This window comes from Channa argus, chromosome 16 (genome assembly GCF_033026475.1).
Source record: "Channa argus isolate prfri chromosome 16, Channa argus male v1.0, whole genome shotgun sequence".
NCBI lineage: Eukaryota > Metazoa > Chordata > Actinopteri > Anabantiformes > Channidae > Channa > Channa argus.
In genome coordinates this window covers 15,307,626-15,330,128 of record NC_090212.1, presented here as the reverse complement: position 1 = coordinate 15,330,128, position 22,503 = coordinate 15,307,626, and the positions used below count along the sequence as shown (strand labels likewise).

The following is a 22,503-nucleotide window of genomic DNA, read 5'->3' as shown; positions in this document are numbered from 1 at the left end:
TAGTTTGTAGATAATGACAAGCATTTATTATCCCATTAGTGGTTTTATGTGTTTTGTGCATGGAGTTTTGATACAAGTGCAGAAACAGTGCACAAGTCTATGTTATACCAAACAATTTTTTCAATTGTTACTGTTAAATGAAAAATATAAAGAAGTACATTTATACTAACTAAACATGACTTGTTTTTGATATCAACTCGCCTTGTGCCAGATGTTTTTCTATTTAGTTTCAGGCTACAATAAGGCAGCAATAGGACAAATCTTACACTTTCTTGTAACACAGATCTACAGTATTTCTAAAAACATTTTACAGTTGAATAGCATTTTACATATGCATTGTAAACAGAAAACTACCTATATAAAGATGCAAGCATTATGAAAACAAACTAAAACCTGTTTATACAAATAAAATATTACATGATAAATTCAAAATAAAAGGATATTTTAAGCAAGAAAAAAAATCTGGTTTGAAAAATTAAATGTTATACACACAACGGACTGCTTTATGAGCTTCACATGTTTAAACTCAGCAAATACAGGCAATTGACTGATCTGTTACTAACTTGAAGTATGTGATGGAACCAGTTATATATACAGTGGGATGAATATTTTTTTCTGATCTTTGCTGTGCTGTGTTTGATTTGCTAAGAATAAGCTCTTTAATGCTCTGGTCTCTGATTGGTTGAAAATGTTAACAAGGGGCTCATGCCTTTCAAGTTGATTTAGTCATTTCTTGCTTTTTAGAGCTTTGGAGCCTAGAGAGAATAATGGTTTTTGATCATGCTTATGTGCCGTGCCTTTTTCACAGTTTTATCTTTATTGTAGTGGAAGAAGAAAGTTTAAGTAAATGGTCAAAAGGAAAGACACAGATTAAGAGTTATTTTAGAAGCATGTGTCAGCTACATGCTCAGACTCTATGTTTAGATGAGCACCTAAAAAATATACGGAACAACAGTAACAGTGTGATATGCAAATTTTGCTGCACCTTCATTATCTATAGCTTAAAATGGATCTTGCATAAATGTCAAGTTGACCCTGCAATCCTGTTTGTTTTATAATGACTGGTTTATGATTGAGGGTCTCTGTTCTTTTAATGCAAGAAATATAGTTTTATAACTGTGTCAGGTTTCTTTTCTCTCAGGGGCTGGCAACCTTGGTTGTTATCATGCTGTGCCATCGATATGAGCACAGATCCCATTTGTCAGAGGCACGTAGTTCCCGTTGCTGAGGGAAACCTTTTTCGAAGTAGCCGTGTAGCTATTGATGTGGGGGGTCTGTGAATGCAGGAAGTTTCTCTGCAGCTTGTGTTCCAGCAGCATGTGGTTCTGAGGAGGAAGGCCGAGGCACGCTCTGAAAACAAGAAGGATGTTTTTAACTGGTGACACCAAATGAAGCCAGAATATGGGAATGTTAAATCAAATGTTCTGTAAAACTGTAGTACTGCAGTCTAGAGAAAAGAAACAAACTCAAAGCTCTTGCTGAAATTGATCCATACCTCATGACGTTTTCTATGCAGGCCCTCTGGCGGAAGAAGGCGTTGATGATTGGGGTTCCTGATGGTACGAGGGGGGCTTTGCAGAGGAAGGACAAAAGTGCTAAGACACTGTGGAAGGACTGGAAATCCTCCTTCCCCTGAGGCCGGAAAGTCACACGCTGACAAAGCTCTGTCAGGATCACCAGGTCCAGAATGATTGGGCTGGCCAAAAGAGAGTCCTGTTGCAAACAAAGAAACACAAGGTGAGTACAGCATATTAGAGGAAGAAATGACACTATGACAATTTTTGGCGCAATAAATTTCCTTGTACATGGAGGGATTGCACTGACAGTGTATCTGTAACAGGGTCTTGCCTGAAGTCTTTAAAAGATATACATACAGATAAGATGAACATAAAGATAAAAATTTACACCAATTAGATTTTTTTCCCCCACCTAAAGTCACCATCATTACATTAGGATCTTTTGTTTTTTGTTATACACGTAAAGTGTGTGAATGAAAATAGAATACATGTTTTACTGAAACAAAACAACTCAATGAAAATTTTAAAATAACAAAATTACTTGAAGATAGCTCTTTAAATTAGCTCCAAGACTTGTTAAATATAACCAACATGCTTTGGCTCTACCTAAAGAGAATACTCGACCACTGACCTCACAGGTGTTGTGCAGTGCAATAGTATTGATGCCTCCCATCATGATTTCAGAGGTATACTCATCTATGGCACGCTTGCTGTCTCCCACATAGGGGACGTACTTAATCACCACCTGAAATAAAACAGAGACCATCAATATATGGAGGTTTCTGTAAACATCCATACCAACTGGATTGTTTGTCTGTGTGCAAGTCACTTACACAGTGGTCAGGTTTTTCTCCAGGCTTGTACAGGATAGGGTTGGACTGGACTATGTCGTCCACCACGTTGCTCTTGGAGATCTCTTTGGAGCGGAACTGCTGCGGAGCAGAGAGGTTCTTCCCATCGTTATTGCCGAGGTGGTTGTAACTGACAATGGCGGTTGGCTAGTGACGTGAAAGAAAACCAATTCAAATTTTTGTTTAGAAAATGAATGCTACAGGGTTTGTAACTGTCACTTTGTTAATATTTAAAATTTGTCTGATATCACGATTAGGTAGTCGCTCTTTTTCAAGATTTTCAAGTATAATTTCATTCAACCATCCTCCTTCCTTCTACCTATGAAATCATTTTCTCACCTTGATCCCTGCGCTGACCAGAAAGTCCACCAGTACAGACTTGATCTTGGTCTGTCCAGACTTGAAATCATCTCCTCCAATGAAAACGCCCCTCTGCACGGCAAGCTCTACAGCCCCTGGCACAAAGGTGTTCTGTGGGGAGCCATTAATGTAGGCGCAGCCCTCCAGTATACTGGCCACAGCAAAGAGAGTAGAGGGAGAAACCTCTGCTCCAGCCTGATGTAGGTGAGATACAATCCAGAGATAATGGTGGTTACAAATTACATCATTATATTACACAGAGTAAAAAGAAGCTTGACTCACAAGGCTGTATGCCAACTCTTCGAATCATCTCAGTAGCACAACTCTCTGCAGTCAAGTTCATGCATGTCTAAAATTAAGCAATTTGCATAAGATCTTAAATCTGTAAAGCAGATTATTATTGTTGCTGGCAGCAGTACAAGCAGGCTGAAAATGGGGGATAGAATAGAAGCTCACTCAAAGGGGGCAAACCATCATTTTCTTCCCCTGATCTGATATAAAAGAAAAGATGACTTATTCAGAGTCATTATGATATTTTATTTGATAATCCACAGTGAAGTGTTATGAGAGATAATCTTTTCATCATCTAAGCTTTAATAAATGTGATGAAGGGTTATTGTTGGGTTGTTGGCATTGGGAGGAAATTAAAGTTGAATGGGAGCTCCATGGCCACCAGCCACCGACATAGTTTACGTTGGTTTCAGGGACACTGAAGCCTGGAGATTTCTATTTTCACCAACCAAACAAGGATTTCTGACTAGATCTTAAGGCTTGTTCTTAAATAATTCCAAGTCATTCTGCAAGTTTATTAACAGAACTCTTTATGTCTCCTGTTCTCACCTGGATTGCAGCTAGCAGGTTCTGGGCAGTGTCATTGACCCCTGGTTTGACATCACAGAAACGCTCAGTATTAGCAGTCCACAGAACAATGACTTTGTCCACGCTACTTGACTTATGAAAGTCTCTTATGTCAGCTCTGATCTGCTCCACCTGGAAGACCATTTATTAAAATTTATTACACACGTCTGCAACAGTAAAAAAGCACAAAAACAGTCCTGGTCAGATGACCTTGCATTACCTGCTCTGCCATGGTCCCAGTGAGGACATTGTCAGCTCGGCTCTCTTGATTTGCAGCAATAAATTCTGGGATATAAATAGAGGGCCTGGGTTTCATATCACGCATGTGTGGTCGGAGTTGTTCTTGTAATGTCCAGTCAAGCACCTGAGCTCTCTCCATTGCACTGGCAAGATCCATTGAGGAGATATCCCAGCCTAAAAATCACAAACATACAAGTTAAAAAAATAGCTGTAATTGTTAAGATATGACACTCCAGAACTAAAAGTTTGTCTCAGATGTTAAACCTTCAGCAAACTATGTTTTTAACCAACCCTACCATCAAAGACGATATCATTAGGGTGCACCATGGGTAGGAGATCACAGAAGGGCACGTTGACATCTCCTTCAAGCCCTGATCCCAAACAAACAGTAGATGCTTGTAGGAAGGAGCCATAGTAGTTCGCTTTCTAAAGAATGAGGGAGAGCGAGCAGAGAAATGGTCTGTGATTATTCATTCTAATATTATGCTGTTTAAATTTATTAATAACCTAAACCAGAGAAAAGGCAGAAATGAAAATCATATCATTTAGTTAGCAACAACGCATGCCTATTTAGGGCAGATGCATAACATGTGGCCTGTTGCAGAGGGGCAAGGATCTGTAAATATGATTCAAAATAAAAATGTTGGGAATTTCCCGTTCTATTTCTTTTCAGACAGTGAAAAGCTGAACAGAGCTGTGTGGAGAAGCTTTACTTCATCTGACTTGTAGCCACATTCAGGGGTGGGGCCACGGGGGGGCCACTCCCGACATCTGACTGGAGACCTGCTGCCAAAGGGAGAAGCTGCTGTACAACTGATATAAATCACTTTAATTGTAAATATAAAAAAAACAATATTCAATTGTCATATACATTTAGTGTTTTCATATATTTTGTAGCCAATGCAACCAAGCAGATTTTCCCTGCAAAGGGTTATTTGGACTTGACAATGAGAAAGATTGACACTGAGCCAACTCTTGATTAATATGATTTCAGAAATAATCTGATCTGGATTCTGTTTTCCATTATGTTATGAATAAAGATCAAGGTAACAGAAATACAGCAGACACTGGCAGATAGAGGGGCTCACACTGTGGGAGACCCTATTAATGTGGTACTAAGGATGTGGAATCAACAGCAACACAAACAAGCCACCTGCTCCCGCTGTTTCCTGGCAGCAATCAAAGCACAAACAATGTTTAATAAACCTTTAACTAAACAACAAAAATACATGTTCAGTCAGACAAACTGGGCTTAAAGGTAGTCTTTTAAAAATGGTTGGCTACATTTAGGGTAAAATTCCCAAGACCAGAGTCAGTTAAGCTCTTAGCACCCGGCTGAACATGTCAGCATAACCAGCTTATAATCAGTCTCTGCTACTGTATCAGGCAATCCACCGAAGGCCAGACGCTATATTTATGTAATAGTACAGGAAGCTTCTCCATTCATACCCTAAAATTATCACATCCTATTAGTCTTTTTAAAAGGAGCTCATGTTATGTAATAGTTGCCTTTTTTCTGTTAATAAAACTAAATATTTACGATGTGAAAAGCAACCTGCAAAGTGACATGAAAAAGCTTTTTAAAAAGTTAACTCACATTTAAGGTTTTGGCACACTACGTGAAAGTGTCAGGTATGTACCTCAGGGATGGATCCTGATTTATTTATTTGTTTATTTTTAATCATATTGTCCACAACCATTACACATATGCTAAGATGCTCTTCTCATAACCTCTAAACTAAACCATGTTCACAATCACCGTAAACCTCCTTTGTTGTCCAAAAACTATTCAAACAGATCAGCTAGTCACACCACTTTAGCTGGTGAATTGACCCTGCATGACCTTTAGCTTGGAATTACTAGGGATGCTGAAGAGTGTGGACAATATTTACAAGAAATAGGTCATTCAGTAATAGGGGTCTGTTTAGCTGATGTGTTTTGGACAAGAATAAAGGTCTATGGCATCACTGGCTGACAACTTACCGAACATGAGTAGAGAAGATTTAGTGTCGGCTTTAGAATCTGTATGATTGTGGATGTGATTAATTTAGAACATCAACAAAGTTATCCTTTAAAAGTGTACATGATAATTAAATATACTTTGATTTATTTCAGCCATAGAGTTTGTCAGTTCTCTTTGTGCTGAAAGTCCTACAGTAGCTTGAGGTGCTCCTAAACAGGGTCACAGTGGCGAACATGTAGGTCACACATGTGTCAGCCCACCCACCTTCTCTCCATTCTTGGTCTTCCAAGTGAGACGCAGTTTGTTGGCCAGCACAGCTGCAGTGACGGTGGCGCCGTTGTTGCCCCCCCAGCCCACCAGCATCACGCCGAGCTTGGGCACACGCCTCTCAGTGCGAAGCGTCATCTCCGTGGTGCAGGGGGTCACCTGTGTCACAAAAGGGGAGGAGTCAGTGAAGGGAGCGCACGGACAGCATACGCACAATGCGTTTACAAAAAACGCGAAGTAAAAATTGAAAAAAAAAAACCACAAAAACAAAACTAACAAACAAACCAAAAAAATAAAAAATAAACAGCTGACGTACCGTGAGTTTGTTCCCGTTTCGGTGCACTGATGTGGTCTGATAGGAATACTGTGCCACAATGTGCGCGTCTGTGTACGTCACATTAGGGCTGTTGATGTGGATTTGCAAAGACATGGCTGCAGATTCTGCAAAGAAACAAGAGATCAACAAAGGACTTATTCAACATATCTCCGTATGTTGGGGAGGGGGGAAAATCAAAATGCGCAATGACGCATTTTCGTAACACTTTGTAATTATTTCCACCTATTAACGTCGTAATTGTAAAAGGAAGCTGCCTGTAGTCTTTTACTCCTGGTCGCTAAAAGCTTCCGAACAATTTAAATCTTTCAATGTTTCCGCCCACTGAAAACCCTTGAAGACGCCGTCACGTTTTTTACTCTTCGAGTATAATTACGTCTATGATAAACTCTAAAAAAAAACAATCCCGTTGAGTGTCGCTCACGGTTCTGTGTTGAGATTCTTCTAGTCCTTCACGCAAACGTGCCGATTTGTGCCAGTTGCTGCGCTGCCGACTGCATTTAAATGAGCGTCCCTGGTTGAATGGATTCAGCCAACGGGCCAATCAGGCTGCTCCGCTCGTCCCCCTGTAACTCCACGAGTGGAAAAGTACATCGGATGTTGCGATGCCACGTTTTTGGCTCCAGTCCGGCTTAAAAAAATTCCATTCTAGGTAGTTCTGGTTGATGGAAAGTTTTCTAAAAAGATAATATCCACATTAGCATAATAAAGAATTCCAATGCTAGTCCATAGGATATTTATGCAGTAGTCAACAATTGATGAGGTTGATGCTACGTCATTTGTCTGTGATGGCTCATGTTAATATCTGATTATAATGTGCATGCAACAATTTAGGGCCACAGTTCACTTTTTTTTTTCGTTTTTTAAGAAAAAGTAGTAAATACACCACCTATAGCGGACAGACTGACAAAGTGCGGAACCAAACACAAATGCTGCGTAATGATTTCTTTTAGGTTTTGAAATATAACTTGCACTTTTTACATTTTCAGCAATGCTTTAGCATCTTTATGAACCGAATTTGTTTTATTTTCCATTTTCATGCAAACAGCCAACTGACAGCGGATAGCGTCCAAAGGAAAAAGTCACTGTAAGTATCAGGCAAATGGCTCACTACAGAGTGTCTCCATATTTCCACCCAACATTTGGTACGTGAATCCTCATTTAGTTAGCTCCAGTCCAACAAAGCTCGTTTAACTTGATGTGAACCAGTCTGCATGGACAATGTGCACTACAAAAGCTTGTGGTTACACTGGGTGTAGGGACAGCCCCAATAGAGGAAGACACTAACACTAGTACGGGTGCAAACACCCTCACATTACAACTGGAATGAAGATATAAGGCAAGCCCATGTGCTTACAGACTGACACTGATCCAGTGTACAGCTCTGAGGCCACAGCTTGGGAGCAGTTTTTTTTTTTGGGGGGGGGGGGGTTTCCTGGTAGCCGTGCAGTTCATTTGAACCTAACCTTCACTTGAACCCTAACCACTCACGTTTAATGATGCTTAACCTGACCCCTACCTGACTTTAACCTGACCCCAACCATTGGGTAATAAGGTTAGAGCATTAAATAAAAGAACCACATGCATACATGCAGCGCCAGCTGCATTTTTTTCCTCTGACTTCATGCAGAAGCAACAACAGAGGTATGCACTCAATTTGTGTCACATAGTATGGTTGATGTAACAAGTCCATATGTTTAGCTCTGTTGCTGGCATGTTTAAACATTGTTTGCTATTAATCTTATAAAAAATATATATTATTTCTCTGTGTACAGTTGCCTAGATCTGAGCAACAACCTCTTAGAATCTTTGCATTTTCTTTACTTTGAAAATCCTGTTAATGGTGATGGAAACCTTTTGCATGTTGTAGGGGAAATCTTGACTGATGTAATATTCCTGTAATGTTTCAGATGGATAGGGGGTCCAGTAATTACAATATTTACCACCCATAGGCACATGCTGTTTCTACTTATCCTATATCTACACAGCATAAGAAAAGTTTGGGACCAGAAGACGATGCGAGAGGAAAGAGAGAAGAAATAAAAGGTGGCTTATATTCACAAATGACAACCAGTTAGAAATACCTGAAAGTCTGTAACTCAAATTCAAATCTTGAATTTTAGCAGACAATATAGAGGACTGATAACTAAGATACAAATGAGAGGAAGATGATTGCTAAACGCAAAGGAGGGTGACTTGTCCTCTGAAGTGGAAGCACAATTTAAACTAAAGGACTCAACATTTTCTGGAACTGTTTAGGGGCAAGCACAACTGTGCATTGTAATACAAACACTTTTTCAACCTCTTAAATTGCAAATCATTGCTTTTTCTTTCAATTTACATGTCACACATTGTCTCAAAGGGGTTTATTTTATATGTAATATAATCACTGATGTACATAAATGACATCGGAATTACACCACAGCTGGTGACTTGCTCTAAATGCTCTAGGTCCAAAAATTAACATAAATACTGTATGGTTCTCTTATTTTAAAGGTGTGTCAGAGCATAAAAGTGTCACATTTGATATGATGATTTTTCTAGTCTTGATGTAATTGCTCTTAACTTATGACTAATGATGGAACTTGTAACCAAATACTTTGCTCCAAGTAAATAAAGATGTGTGGAGGAAAACTGATTAATTTTCAGAAATACTTTTGCTACTTATTACAGTTTAGTTGTAGCAGAGAATTACCATTGCAGAGCAGGGACAGGTTGTCATTACCAGGTGGGAGCTTATTTTTTCCCAAATGTTTATGCAAAACTAAACACAGAAGTTTAGATTTCCTACAGCCGTTTTGTATACATGGTATCTGCTGGTACACATACGCCTGGAGGCTTCATCCACCTGGAGCCTGAATTCCTGTGATCCATTAGATTGACAGTAACCAGACAAGTCAGCTGTCAGCCTGCAAGTTGGCCTCTGCATTCTGATGAAACAAGATAGAAAAGTCAACTCTTGACCCCTTGACACGTGTAGAATATAATGAGGAGAAATGGGGCACTCTGAACTGAGGGAATTTGGAGCTAAGAAACTATATATTTATCTTACCGAGCTTAATAAGAACACGTAAAGACGTGTGCACCCTAATGATGAGCTGTAGTAAACACAACCACGCTTCTTTCTTCTTCTCGCTCAGTGACTTCAAAACACGTCTTACTATGCTGATGGAGGCAAAACACTATCTGATCTGTTAGGTATAACAATTGCAGTTGGAAAATATCTGTTTAGGGCTACAACTAATATTGTCATTTCAATTATGGCTGTGTTAGTTACCCAGTATACAAGCTGGCAGCTACAGTATTATTATAAGTATTAGTGACTAATTGACTAGCTATTGCCACACAGAGCTTATAATTCTATTCATGTATCTTGCATCATGTTAGTTCTCAATAACATTGTGGGCAGCAAGAACAAGCTCTTTTGAAACACAAAGAATGTGTTGAGCTAGTGATTTTCCATTATGTCATGGAAACAATAATCTTCTTGTCATATTGATGTTATTTACAGTAGGAAATAGTAAATCCTAAAGAGAAACATATCATATGTATCATATTATGATATAAACTATTGACTATATGTAATATAATACTATATTACATTTTTTACATATATTTTCCTCGGTGTAAAAACAGTTGTTTGAAAAGAGGAAATTAGAGTAAAGACTCAGTTAACTTTACTCTGGACTTTGGCTCTCTGTCCAACAATGTTTGCTGTCTAAGTGTGATCAGACAGTCACACTGAAGACAGTTCTGATATAAAAATTACTTTTTAAAAAATTTGTGCTTGTGTGCGTGCTCACTGAAGCTCTCTCCGCGCCATGTTGTGTTGTATCACTGTCAGCTGGAGCCTTATAGGACAGGCAGAAGCTGTCCCACAGGGTGGTTGTAGTACCCACCTAGTGTAAAGTTCTGTGTCCTTAAAAGAACTTAGTGTAAGTAGGTGTGTATGTCAGCGTAGTTGGTAAATAAAAAGCTCCCTTTTCAGATGAGTCATCACTTCTGAGAATGATGTAAGAAGATTTTTGATAGAAGGCAGGAGATTTGAGAAGAAGTACATTATTGCAAGGTTGCGCACTTAGTTTTAGTCTGATTCTGGAATCGACTCGTTTACTGCTGGCTTGTTTTTTGTTTTTCTATTTTTGCACTGTAAATTAACTTCGCTTTGGACTTTGCTGATTTCTTACTGCTTATTTCTGCTAGATTTTTTTGTAGGGGAACCTTAGGGAAGAGATTTGGATCACAGCTCAAACCTGAGGACATTTTCACCACATTCTTCTGCTGCTAATGCAAACTACAGTATGTCAAAATGGTCAGTTGTTTCTACAGGAAGTGTTTACTGCTCATAGCTTGTTTTACTCCTGCTTGGACACAAAATCGCGATTCTCATTTCAGCCTTATTTTTGTTTGTGTTTTGATTGACATGTTTCTGATAAGTTTCTGCATTAGTTAGGATGTACTTATTAAATTTAGAAGTAATATACTAGGACTATAGACTAAAACTTTGCTTCGTATTAGCTTTAGTATTTTTAATTTTCTCTTCCAAATGAGAAAAAAGGAGGCATCTCGCTTATATCTCAAACATGATTCGTATCTTACCTTTCTCCATCCGTCCAGTTCAGGATCATGGGGGCTGGGATCTACCCCAGTATGCAAACTCCACACAGAAAGGCAGCGCTAACCACTCCACCAGCATGTTGCCCGCTCACCTACTCTCCTAGGGAATTTTAGAAGAAGCATTATAAATATATCATACAAAATGGAAACTAACATGAGAATGATAACTTTGTCTCTGAGCCCTGAAATTCTCCTCTGGGTCTGTGTATCATACTGTACTGTGTTGTGATACATAGCGTTCCTTGTTATTCTTTAATGACATGTTCACATTGGTGAGAGTAAAAAAATGTTGCAAATCAAGTTAATGTTGTTCATTGGATTAATGTACCGCACCAAGATCTTCTTGTGGTGTTGGGAACTTTGAAAAGCCTGAAAACCTCAAATTTATTTAACTTATCTGATCACATAAAAATACATATATGCTATACCTAAACTATTGTCCAGGAAAGGAAGAAAACAGGACAAAATAACAAATTAAATACACAAAAGCCAGAGTTTAAATCTTAAAGTTAAAAAATATTTACATTTAAAGTTAAATAGTTTAAAGTAATATGGAATATGGCTTTAAATCTCCATGAAGAGCTCGTCCAATCCAAAAACATGGATAAAAATTTCAGCAAAAATTAGAAAAATATTTGTTTTGGCAATTCTGCACATGAGACCAGCTGACCTGAGTCTCCTACTCACAGTGTCGGTGCACCCTGGTTTCTCTCTAATTTATTCAAAAATGCAGCCAATTCAGGAGCAGTGAGGTGTCTGTTTTTCATGGAGGACATTCGTAAGTACTTGTCTTCTTGGGCAGATGTGCACTTTGGCCTTCACTGCGTGTTCTGTCCTGAATGGAATCAGTTTCAGCAAGTCTCTGGAAACAATTGTGTACACCTTTTAAAGAAATGTTTAATTTCATGGTTATATCTCGTAGAGAATAACCTTCATTTCTCAAAACAAGTATAGACTGACCAGTTTTTACAGAAATCTGTTTTTGTTTGGTCATTTTTAGTTCTAAATTACACTGAAAATTACATTCAGTGTAAATTTAAGAGCAGCTGCATCTTAAATTGATCATTAAGATCTTCCGGATCTTCATAGTCCTTTTGCTAAATTCTTGAAGAAAACAGATAAATGCAAAGCCTTAAAATTTACACTGATTAAGTAGCAAATGTTAGATGTTTTGTAACAGGGAATTCTTCAAAGATTTACTAAATTGTTGCAGATGAATGAAAAACATGTTTTCTGTGTTTTAGTATTCATTCATCTTTACATTTCATTGCAAAAATACAATAATGCTATAGTGTTGTCAAACTTTTTCTTGCCAGTGTAAACGCATACATGTGTGCAAGACCACAGGTATCAATACCTGTTACAAATGTTACAAAAATGCTCTGATGGTTTTAGGCGCAATTTAGAAGCAAACACGGACTCAGATGATGCAGTATCTTCTGGAAGTGCAATCCATAACTGTGGGGCACATGTAGCAAATGCACAATCATCTTTTTTGGCTAATTGGGTCCTAGGAATAGACCTAATAGAATGAGCTTGGTACTGTAACATAATAGCTTTTTCTGCCTATACACAAGTCCTAACACTGTTTATGCCTTTTGGACTTTTGACTTCTCTGTGAAAACCAGATTCACAGACAGGCTGTTTTCTGGTATGTTTCTGGTACATTGGTGCCTCTAAAGTTCTCGCTCTGCAGTGAAAGAAATCATGATGGTGTTACCAATGTCTTAACAAGATTGTGAGTTTAGAGTGAATGTGTTTTTGTGTGTCACAATATTATAGCACTCTTACCTCTTCCATGTCAGCCTGGACAGGTGAACAAGGTAGAGAGGCCTGTTTGTGGTGATGGGAGTAAGAAGATCTAGAAAATATGCAGGCAACAAATCAACATTGACTAAACAACATTATTATGAAGTAAATCATTTTCCTTTTTGTTGTTGTTGTTGTTGTTGTAATTAAGCTGCATGACGTGAAACCCTGACTGAGGTTGAATGTTTCTCTGTAATTTAAAATGCTCTGTAGCAACTTAAAGTATAGCAATCTACATTTTATTTTAGGGGAAAGTACAGCAGTACTAAACAAGCTGCGAATAACCAAAACATGAGTATAATTATGCAGCTAATTAGATTATAATGCATTAATGTGTATGCATGCCTTTAATAATGGCGATTGTTAAGTGAAGCCAGATGTAATTCCTTCATATACCATTGTACAACTTAATCTATAGTTCTGATTATATTGTGTATTAATAATGAGAGTGGAATAGTAATTGGAGTAGTCAGATAAAGTTTAGTGGATTAAAAACATTAACTAGCATAAATCACAATTACATAAGTCTAAGGACATCAAAGTGTGCTTAGGTAAAGTACTGGGGTACATGTAGATATTCCACACAGCTGTAGATTTGTAAACGCCCACTGAGATGTAGCTGACAATATTATATTAAAATGTTTCTGGCATACGGCTGTTAGTTAAGTAGCAGTTTAAATTTATGACATAACAGTATTAATTTATCAAAACGGCTTCTAATCAATTCATATTGATCGAATCGTCAATTAATAGAGTAATACTTGCTTGATGAGAAGTCTAGAAATTGTGTTGAGGAATTTCGGTTGTGCCATCTAGTGGAATAACATGCGCATGAACAATTCGTTCCATTTTAAGTAGCGCGATATCGGAAAAAACTGGATCAAAAAAGCATGAACCAGTTTTGTTTTCAGACTTTGGGGACCAACTCTGCAATGTCTCGCACAAAGCAAAACTACAAACACACATTTTGTGGGAAGATGCGCTCACATACCGTATTGGACCGTGCAGTGCCGAGTCTTGTTCTTCTTTGCTAAGACAGGACAAACTGGTGTGTTGCTGCCTTCTGCTGGTTGTTAGTTAGAGTTCTTTCAGACAGTTCTTTATATGTTGCTAGACAATCTAATGTTACGGAGATTTTCCGGCACATTCTCAGTTTTCCTCCAGATTTCAAACAGATCCTCCTGTTGCTCCCACAGTCCATGATAATGTGTTTTACTGTTTCTGCCAGTCGACAATCAAATTTTCCATCAGTCCTGTGAGAATTTTCAAGACCTTCCTAATATATACAAAAGACTTTGTGTGATATGATGTCCCCTCCTTTTACTTTTTCCCATTATGTCATCATCTTGGGCTTAAAATACTGAAGGTGATGAAATCTGAATTCTGTACATTGTCTGCAAAATCTTTGTCCTGATAATATTGTATTATCTCTTCTGTAAATCCTGAAATCTGATATTCAAATTCATTCCTGATTTGTAAATTAAAAATCAGGAATCAATGAAAGAATCAATCTGTGAATAAACAATAAAGTGTCACTCTTTCACTCCCCAGATCTATTGAACAAACTTTAAAAATCTGCATATATGAACTTTGGACATGAGTTTTGACTTCATAGATTATATCCTTTAATTCCTTTTAACACTATTCAGTGTATTTAAATCAACCGGAAATCAGTTTTGAAATAGGCCATGATGGTTTGACTAACCAACAAACTGGAGGGCACACTGTAAGATCCAAGGTGTTATAAGCATAATACAAGCACTTCGTTTAAAATGTTTCACTATATCCTCTTATTATCATCACCTTGACTTATTGCTCTTCAAGAGTAAATAAAAATGTCTTTTTTTTAGCTATCCCCACTGTCTTATAATTTATTCTAAAGTTTATCCAATATTTCTTTTCTCATTTTGTTTCTCCTACATTATTGGAACTATGGCTTTTCTATTGCCTGCATATTTGCTTCCCCTTTGTTGTCCACATTCTCCACATCATTAAGATGGAGGACAGGAATTGTAGATTGTTTAAGAACTCCTGTCATTTTACACACCAAGTTCCATCTTAAGATAAGTTTTTGCTTTGCTTCTTTTATAACTCTTAGTTTTAACTCTCAACATTTTATACTGAATAATATAACTGTGTATTGGATGGAATTTTCCAGATTGCAAAATTATAGTACTCACTCCACCATAGGGACATTTATTTAGTTTATTTATTTAGTTAGTTCTTAGTTGCAGCAGACTGAATGATTTTTATTCGTATTATCACCTCCTAAAATAATGTCCTGAGTCATATTATAAAGTTTAAAAAATAAAAAAAACGACTTCCCCATAGTTGATTGTGTTCTTTTTGCTAATCGGTGCCGACTTCGGCGCCAAGTTTAATGGCTGCTTCCACTTCCCACCACCCCCATCCCATTCACCTTCCCTGGGCATGGACCCATGCAACCCTCACCCTCAGTGAAGCCTTAGGTAAAGTCTGATATCGTGGAGAAATGTATAACAGCTTTTATTGCCTTCCAGTCCTGCGTGCCGAGAATTGATGTCATCGAGTGATCTGTGACTCCCTCTATTGACAGTTCAGCTAGCAGCACACTCTGTCTTTGTGATCGTTGCCACACTGAGTCAGTACATGGCCCACAGCGCTCCATCCACCCGCCTTCTGATTGGAGGGCGTGCGTTTACGTAGCAATTGTCCGGAAGATGTCGCTTAGGCCAGTCCTAAAAAACTTCCGCCTTAAGTTGTAAAGAAAACAGAGCAGCTAAAACCTATTCGACGGCGTAACCGGCTCATATAAGAAGTCAGACCAAAGGTAGATACAAGGACATATTTGACACGCATATACCGACTTACTCATTTGCGCTAAGATATTGTGTTGGCGTATTTAAGCTCTTCAGAAAGTACAAATCTGCAATTTCCTGCAGCTAGCTTTTAAGCTACGTTGTTCATTGCTAGCAGTTCGCTAACACTGATGCATTCGGCTAGGCCTCCGTTGGATCTCTTTAGGGATACATCGCGATAAATGTGTGACTTTGCCCAGTCAGGTATAGTTTTGACATTACGTTTTAGTAGTCTGTTATTGTAACTGAAACAGCAAATCTAACTTAGCGTTATATTCGCGCCTTTGCTAACTGTACCCGGTTAGCTTGGCCTAACCTAGCCACTTTCAGTTTGCTAGCAGTTTAGCTTGACAGTTAGCCAGCCTTCGCATGACATACTGTGGATAACAGTCAGTGATGTTATTGTATATCTGCAAAAAGATTTGAGTCCTTGGACAGGTTACGGGGAGTTTTTTAAAGCTAGCCGAACACCCAAATGTTTAACGTTACTATGCAGTTAACTAAGAAATGAGTCACACTTCCTTCATCCCTTGTTCCTTCATCCAAACTAGGACATATATGAAAGCTTCTAGGAAATAGGAAAGGAGGTCTTGGTTGTCATGAGTGCTCCCCTGTTCGCTTATGAACTTATTATACATCTAAGTTGCTGTTCTATGACATTGTGAGCAATGTAGGCAGCCAGGTAACATACCAGTACTCTACTCCCCTCCAGTTAATGATTTTCATCTTGCTGTACTGGTATCAATTGGATAAATGGCATCGATCAGTATATCTGTATGCTTGGTGACTAATAAGTAACAAGAAAATAGAAACAGCAACTATCCTCGCATTTAAATAATTTTAGTAACAGTGCCATAGATTCAGTTTTAAGGTCGTAGTTTTACATATGGATCGTTTACTTTTTCTTGCTTCCCAAGTATGAACAGCTAATGAAGAGTATTAGTTTGTTAGTTAGAATGATGAAGACATTTGAAGGTTTTAATACTTCACATCTCACGTATAGACAAAAGAAACAATTTAATTCTTTTAAAATAATTGGTGATAAATCAGTACAGAGATACTCATTAGTTGCAGAATGGAAATGCACGTTAGATAGATTAATGAATCTTGATCATAAAGCTGTACTGTCACAGTTTTCCAATTGAAAAGTGTTGACAAGTTTAAAAAATGTTGATCAGAATGTTTTCCTCTCCTAGCACTAGTACACAGCTTTCACAGTCAATGTTATCAAGTACTGATCTGATACCACTGATCCGCTAAATTAAAATTCTTTACATCTCACTGTAAGGTCCTAATTGGAAAAAAATACTTTGTATGTAATGTAACATTGGGCCAGGGATTGATGTGCCATTATTTTGCAGTCAACTCTGGCGGAAGGAAAGCTACTTATAGGTGAAATAAATAATGTTCTATTGAATCTGATGAAGGGGAAATAAAACTGTATTTGTGGGTTGGTCACACTAAAAGACAGTAAGCTATGCATTACATTCACCACCCCTACAAATAACTACCAGAGATTCTTCTTGACATATACGATACTACCTAGATCCTAACTCTCTTGCGATATAAAAAACAAAAACTAAACAGAATATAGCAAACATCAATTTATAAATACTTTGTTTTTCTCTTTTATTTTCTAGACTCTTGTCACTCTGGACATTGTGTGGTTTTTAGTGTGTGTGTGAGTGGGTGAGTGTATGTGTGAGTGTGTGTGAGCTCCAGTTTCCACCTTGCCAATTTCCCCAAGAGCTGCTCCTCCCTGGAGGATGACAATGGAGGAGATGAAGAATGAAGCGGAGACAAACTCCATGGTATCCATGACGCTCTACACTGTGATGTACCCTGTTTTCAATGAGGTAAAACATGCTGTCATCACCTTTTGTACATAGAATGTCTTGGTTTAGTCATTAGATTGACAAATCCTGTTCAAAGAGGTGGGAGTTGGCCCTTTCAATAGCCAGAAGATGAATGTGTTTTAAGTGTGAAGAAACAATTACAAAAGCAGCAAAACATTATACAATACGATTTTTATTCATAATATTCATCAATTATCCACCATTTATCCTGTTAAAGATAACGCTGATGTTGCACCCAGTCTCAGCTATCACTGGGTGAGAGATGGGCACACCCTGAGGCTGCCTGTTATGTTCATAGTAGACTGTAGAAAATAATTTTTCTGATAACCAAAAGAGCCACTAGAGTAAATGTTAAAAACCCAAAAAGGTAGTCTAATTGTTGCTCAACTTGAAAATCAGGAATGCAAAACAGATTTTTGAGCTGTTTACCATGTGTTTTTTAATCTTCTGTGTGAGAACAACAGTTCTATCAGTTAAATCTTAACGTAGATGCTAGGTTATACAACAGGTTATGTGACTGTATCTGGAAGTGACATTGTGTGTCCTTTTTTCCCATTAGCTGGAGAGGATCAACCTATCAGCAGCTCAGACGCTTAGAGCAGCCTTCATAAAGGTAGTGTATTTATTGGACATTTTGTCTCTTACCAGTAATCCACCAAAGGTTTTGCTCCTTGTACACACTGGAGGTAATGTAAAAACATTGTCTGTGGCTGTTGTTGGAACAGCTTGACATAGCAATGAGGCTGCTACAAATGTCACTAAATTTGAGGTTATAGAAATGTGTAATGAAAACAGTACTCAATACAATAACTACAATTTAATTATCATAACAGTCATGAGGTTGGATGATCACATTAACTTCTAAAAAGTCTCCCGATATTCTCACTGTAAAATTACAATTCAGATTGTCTGTAGTTGTTAACATCTGTTCAACTGTGACTCTGCACTTGCCATCGTTATCTCGGGTTTCTTTGGAGTATACGTGATGTGATGATGCATCACTTTATGTTATGTCCACAAATATTGCTGTGCAGATGATCTGGTAAAGCTGATCATCTTATCTTATCATTTTAGTGATGTCGTATTCTCAGAACTTTAGTTGCTGTAAAACAGTGCTATTAAAGCCAATTTTTGATACAAAAAAATCAACTTGCAAATAAATGTAAATGTATTTAATGTTCTTAAGGTTTATTTTCCTGTAGTGTATTTCTAATTATGTTTTCAAGATGTGTTGAACTCCATGCCTCATTTTCACTTGTAAAACAAAGTCCAGTCAAAAAGCTATACAGTGCTGTGTAAAAGAAAAGGAAAAAAGGTATTTATTTATTTTTGTCTTGCGCCTTCTGAGCCAGGTTTAAGAAGAATAAACATGCAATACAAAGAGCATGTTTTGTGTCTAAATATTGCTCTGTTGTTGAAAATACAATTCTAGCATAAGGGCAATGTAAAATTAATATTTTATTTACGTTTTTCATTTGGTCTTCACATTGTTCACATGTTATTCTCATTGTATAGATGCTCGAGCACTTCCATGCATGTGATTGATGTTGACGTGAATTACCTCAGCTGAATCAGAGTCTGAACCTAAAAATTACCACATCACTATAAAGTGAAACGCACCTTTTATCTATATTGGTGTAATGTGTTTATTTGATTTTTATTTTTTAGTTGTTTTTTGGCCCATTATACGCATTTATTGAATAGTGGACAGTGGAGAGAGTCAGGAAATCAGTGCCTCCTTTAATTTTTACACTGGCCATATATTATTTCTATACTGCTGCTGATAAACTGAAGTGTTCACTCTGTGCACACATGAAAAAATAAATGTTGGAGAAGGACCAAAGGGAGAGAGACTCACCTTACTGCTGTTTTACTGTGAGATCTAAAGGTCTTTTATCCACGTGTTTCACTGATTGGTCTCTCCATTACCACTACTTCTTATTGTATTCTTATCTGTATTCAAATTTAAATTTCTCAGACAAACAGGATTTTGTGCATTCCTGCTCCGTAACCTCTCGGAGCAAACATCTGACATTAAATAAAATGTTTGTGTGTTATCCCCTGTAGGCCCTATCAGCATCCTCAAAATGTGCTGTACCTCATTGTTCTAACTTGGCTCCTTTTTTGTCAGGCTGAGAGGGAGAACCCTGGTCTGACTCAGGACATAATAATGAAGATCTTGGAGAAAAAAAATGTCCAAATCAACTTTACTGAATCCCTACTGCGCATGGCAGCTGATGATGTGGAAGGTGAGTCTGGGGATACGTTTCAGGTTTTCAGGTGATGGATTTGCATGCCCATCACAAGTGTGCTATTGGCTTCCATTCGATTTATGCAAGTAATCAACTTGTTGAGATTGCGCTTCAATACTTTTTCTTGCAGAGTTTATGATTGACCGACCTGAGCAGGAGTTCCAGGACCTAAATGAGAAAGCCAGAGCTCTAAAGCACATCCTCAGCAAAATCCCAGATGAGATCAATGACAGAGTACGCTTCCTACAGACTATCAAGTGAGTGCGAATATACACACGCACAGCAGTTTTGAGCTAAATGCGACGACTTCTGTTCAGTCACGTGTAGCCTAATGGAAAACAAAGATCTTTATGCTGAATGGAGTTTATCAGTGACCTAGACAGGCTCAGAACAAGAACATGTCTTAATACTGTTCCAGACTGCTTTGTGCCTACAGCCTACACACTGTACAAACAGGCTTTGTGACCTTGTGCAGTTCCGTGAAAAGGAAGTGCTATTACGCCATTGTTTTATCTTGAGACCGTTTCAGAAGTGTCAAATTGTGCAAGCTGACATGTGTACAGAGCTAGTAATGGTGACAGATAAACCACAAATGCAGTTTCTAGGCGCCATAAAGTCGATACACGGCTACAATACCGTGAATTAGATGTATGCAGATAGAGCAAATATTACAATGGTCAAACAATCATTGTGTACAAGTATAACTTAAATTGACTGTTGCACCTATTGGTTGAGTTTCTGGTGTGCATTCCCGTGTTCTCACTTTTGTTTTTTTACAGAGACATAGCCAGCGCCATAAAAGAACTTCTGGACACAGTCAACAATGTCATTAAGAAATATCAGTACCAGAATCGCAGAGTGAGTAATCACTCACTCCCTCAGAGACACAACCTCTTGCCACATTGCTCATTTTGTTTAAACTTAAATGTTGCTGTGTTCATTCTCTTCCTGTCAAGGCTCTGGAGCACCAGAAAAAGGAGTTTGTGAAATACTCCAAAAGCTTCAGCGATACTCTCAAAACATACTTCAAAGATGGAAAGTAAGTACAACCAAAATACTGCGAATGTTGCTCTCGTTTGTTTGGCGTGTTTGGGAGTAGAAAACTACACATATGTAACTTAACTATGGCACATTTTGCTGTTGCAAGTTGTCAAAATTGTAAAAGGCAAATGTTAAAAAAAACATTGAGCAAAACATCAAGCCATTTTTTTTTCTTTTTGACCAAAGTTTGTTGTTTTGTTTTTTCTTTTTTGAAGTTGGTCAGACAGTTTACAGTGTAATCTAGACTGTTTTTACATTTGACCTGTGAACAAGCAAGCAACATTTGTAGTAAAGTCAATTGAGTGGCATCAGTCCTGTCTTGTAGCTTAAAGCAGAGTGATGTCTGATGTCTCAAGTTGTAATATTCTTTGTTCCTAGGGCAATAAATGTCTTCATCAGTGCAAACCGGCTCATCCACCAAACCAACCTCATACTGCAGACCTTCAAAACTGTGGCCTAGCCCTCAGAGACCACAGGGTGCCCCTGTGTTATGGGGAGCAACTACTAGAATTGTGGAAGCTTGCCTGACCCATTTATGTAAATTAGAAAGAGTTGATTTTAGGGTTGGGGGTTGATTCCATTGGAGTCGAGAGTCAAGATTCCAGTTCAGGAGACTGAAAAGTGCCATTTGTTTTTTCAAAGAGGATTTTCCAGTCTTGTAATGGAACTGAATGGGCCCAAAGTCTTGGTTGATTGATTTTATTTGGACAGTTTTAATTTATAACCCTGGTCTTCTTGGGAGTAGGTGATGAGGCGAGGTGTTTATTAAAGACTAATTGCCATTTTTTAATATATTAATTTTGATCATGTTACTTTTAGCTTTTCAATCATGGCTATAAAAGAGACCACATTCAGTGGATGTGTCTCTCAGTTGTCTATACTGGGTTTCTCTCCTTGCCTCCTATTGTGTCATTTCACCATGGCCTGTATGCGAGCAACTGACCACTGATGAAATAGCAGCGAGGAGAGAAAGCAGTGTTGAACATTGAAAAGATAGATCTCAGATTTAATTTCTCTTATCAGAAGACAGAAAGCCAAATGACTACGAGCACAGCGTGCGCCTTACTAAGTCCTGTAACATTCCCTCCTCTGAGTGTGATGAAGTGAAGCCAGTCCCTGTTGTTGGGGGATGTAGAGAGAGAAATGAAAGTTCTGTATTTAACTGATATCTGGTTGCAAATGTTCAATAAATAGTTTCCAAATGATGATGGATTTTTTAAATGTGTCCGAGTGCAATATGTCTGAGCGTAACTTCTTTTCTTAAGGGAATGGAAAACATTTGATCTGTATGTGAGAGCATTTTAGAGTTTGTGAGACTTGCCCTCATTTCTTTGGTGGTGGATATACAGAAAACACACTTTCTTAATAACCTGTGTGTGTGTTGGAAAACATGAAAAGGAATGAAATTTTAATTAGTCACCAGAGTTGTTACTCACAGCTTTTTGAATAAAGCACAATCCACTTATTTAGTATTGCACCTCTATGACATTGTTGGAGTCACAAATGACAGTTTGTCTTATTTTACATAGTAACAAACTCACTATCGAAGTTAAAATGCAGTTGATTGCCTAAAGTCTTTTTCTCTGAGTGTCAGTCTGTCTGAGTCACAAACAAATTCAGTGTGTCAAAAGTGAAATGTTTTAAGCACCACTGGACATGGTGAAGGACTAAAGTTAAATTGATCTAAAAGTTGTACTGAAG

General features: G+C 38.0%; 2 protein-coding genes and 1 long non-coding RNA gene across 6 annotated transcripts; 1 reads left to right on the top strand and 2 right to left on the bottom strand.

The window, feature by feature from the left end:
* Nucleotides 1-6,972, bottom strand: LOC137101547 (inositol-3-phosphate synthase 1-A-like). Of its 3 annotated transcripts, none has more exons than XM_067480096.1 (11): nucleotides 6,815-6,972; nucleotides 6,373-6,497; nucleotides 6,054-6,215; nucleotides 4,123-4,252; nucleotides 3,807-4,000; nucleotides 3,569-3,718; nucleotides 2,708-2,923; nucleotides 2,351-2,515; nucleotides 2,149-2,262; nucleotides 1,496-1,713; nucleotides 1-1,350 (listed from the first exon to the last, which is right to left on the bottom strand). In XM_067480096.1, exons 2-11 carry the CDS (start codon nucleotides 6,484-6,486, stop codon nucleotides 1,164-1,166), a joined length of 1,650 nt encoding a protein of 549 aa, XP_067336197.1. In that variant the 5' UTR covers nucleotides 6,487-6,497; nucleotides 6,815-6,972; the 3' UTR covers nucleotides 1-1,163. The 3 variants fall into 3 exon arrangements, with proteins under 3 accessions (XP_067336197.1, XP_067336198.1, XP_067336199.1); XM_067480097.1 differs by lacking the exon at nucleotides 6,815-6,972 and adding an exon at nucleotides 6,616-6,808; XM_067480098.1 differs by lacking the exons at nucleotides 6,373-6,497; nucleotides 6,815-6,972 and adding an exon at nucleotides 4,540-4,609 and having other exon boundaries at nucleotides 6,054-6,192.
* Nucleotides 6,973-7,831: 859 nt separating this feature from the next.
* On the bottom strand, nucleotides 7,832-14,811 carry LOC137101546 (uncharacterized). Its single transcript, XR_010911075.1, has 4 exons — nucleotides 13,808-14,811; nucleotides 12,799-12,868; nucleotides 10,990-11,107; nucleotides 7,832-9,320 (listed from the first exon to the last, which is right to left on the bottom strand). It is a non-coding gene; the product is annotated as an uncharacterized lncRNA (long non-coding RNA).
* A 656-nt stretch (nucleotides 14,812-15,467) lies between these two features.
* Nucleotides 15,468-22,007, top strand: LOC137100942 (programmed cell death protein 10). Of its 2 annotated transcripts, none has more exons than XM_067478645.1 (8): nucleotides 15,468-15,625; nucleotides 17,294-17,509; nucleotides 18,069-18,122; nucleotides 19,641-19,758; nucleotides 19,892-20,018; nucleotides 20,541-20,619; nucleotides 20,718-20,800; nucleotides 21,181-22,007. In XM_067478645.1, exons 2-8 carry the CDS (start codon nucleotides 17,420-17,422, stop codon nucleotides 21,260-21,262), a joined length of 633 nt encoding a protein of 210 aa, XP_067334746.1. In that variant the 5' UTR covers nucleotides 15,468-15,625; nucleotides 17,294-17,419; the 3' UTR covers nucleotides 21,263-22,007. The 2 variants fall into 2 exon arrangements, with proteins under 2 accessions (XP_067334746.1, XP_067334747.1); XM_067478646.1 differs by lacking the exon at nucleotides 15,468-15,625 and adding an exon at nucleotides 15,836-15,857.
* Nucleotides 22,008-22,503: the final 496 nt, after the last annotated feature.

What these genes read in the sequence shown, in the direction of transcription:
- LOC137101547 (XM_067480096.1), bottom strand. Translation starts at nt 6,486, where the DNA reads ATGTCTTTGCAAATCCACATCAACAGCCCTAATGTGACGTACACAGAC. An exon ending in TGGTCAGCGCAGGGATCAAG is followed by an intron (nt 2,516 to 2,707) that starts GTGAGAAAATGA and finishes TCACGTCACTAG; the next exon opens with CCAACCGCCATTGTCAGTTA. An exon ending in CACTGCACAACACCTGTGAG is followed by an intron (nt 1,714 to 2,148) that starts GTCAGTGGTCGA and finishes TGTTTGCAACAG; the next exon opens with GACTCTCTTTTGGCCAGCCC.
- LOC137100942 (XM_067478645.1), top strand. Translation starts at nt 17,420, where the DNA reads ATGACAATGGAGGAGATGAAGAATGAAGCGGAGACAAACTCCATGGTA. An exon ending in TGTACCCTGTTTTCAATGAG is followed by an intron (nt 17,510 to 18,068) that starts GTAAAACATGCT and finishes TTTTCCCATTAG; the next exon opens with CTGGAGAGGATCAACCTATC. An exon ending in ACATACTTCAAAGATGGAAA is followed by an intron (nt 20,801 to 21,180) that starts GTAAGTACAACC and finishes CTTTGTTCCTAG; the next exon opens with GGCAATAAATGTCTTCATCA.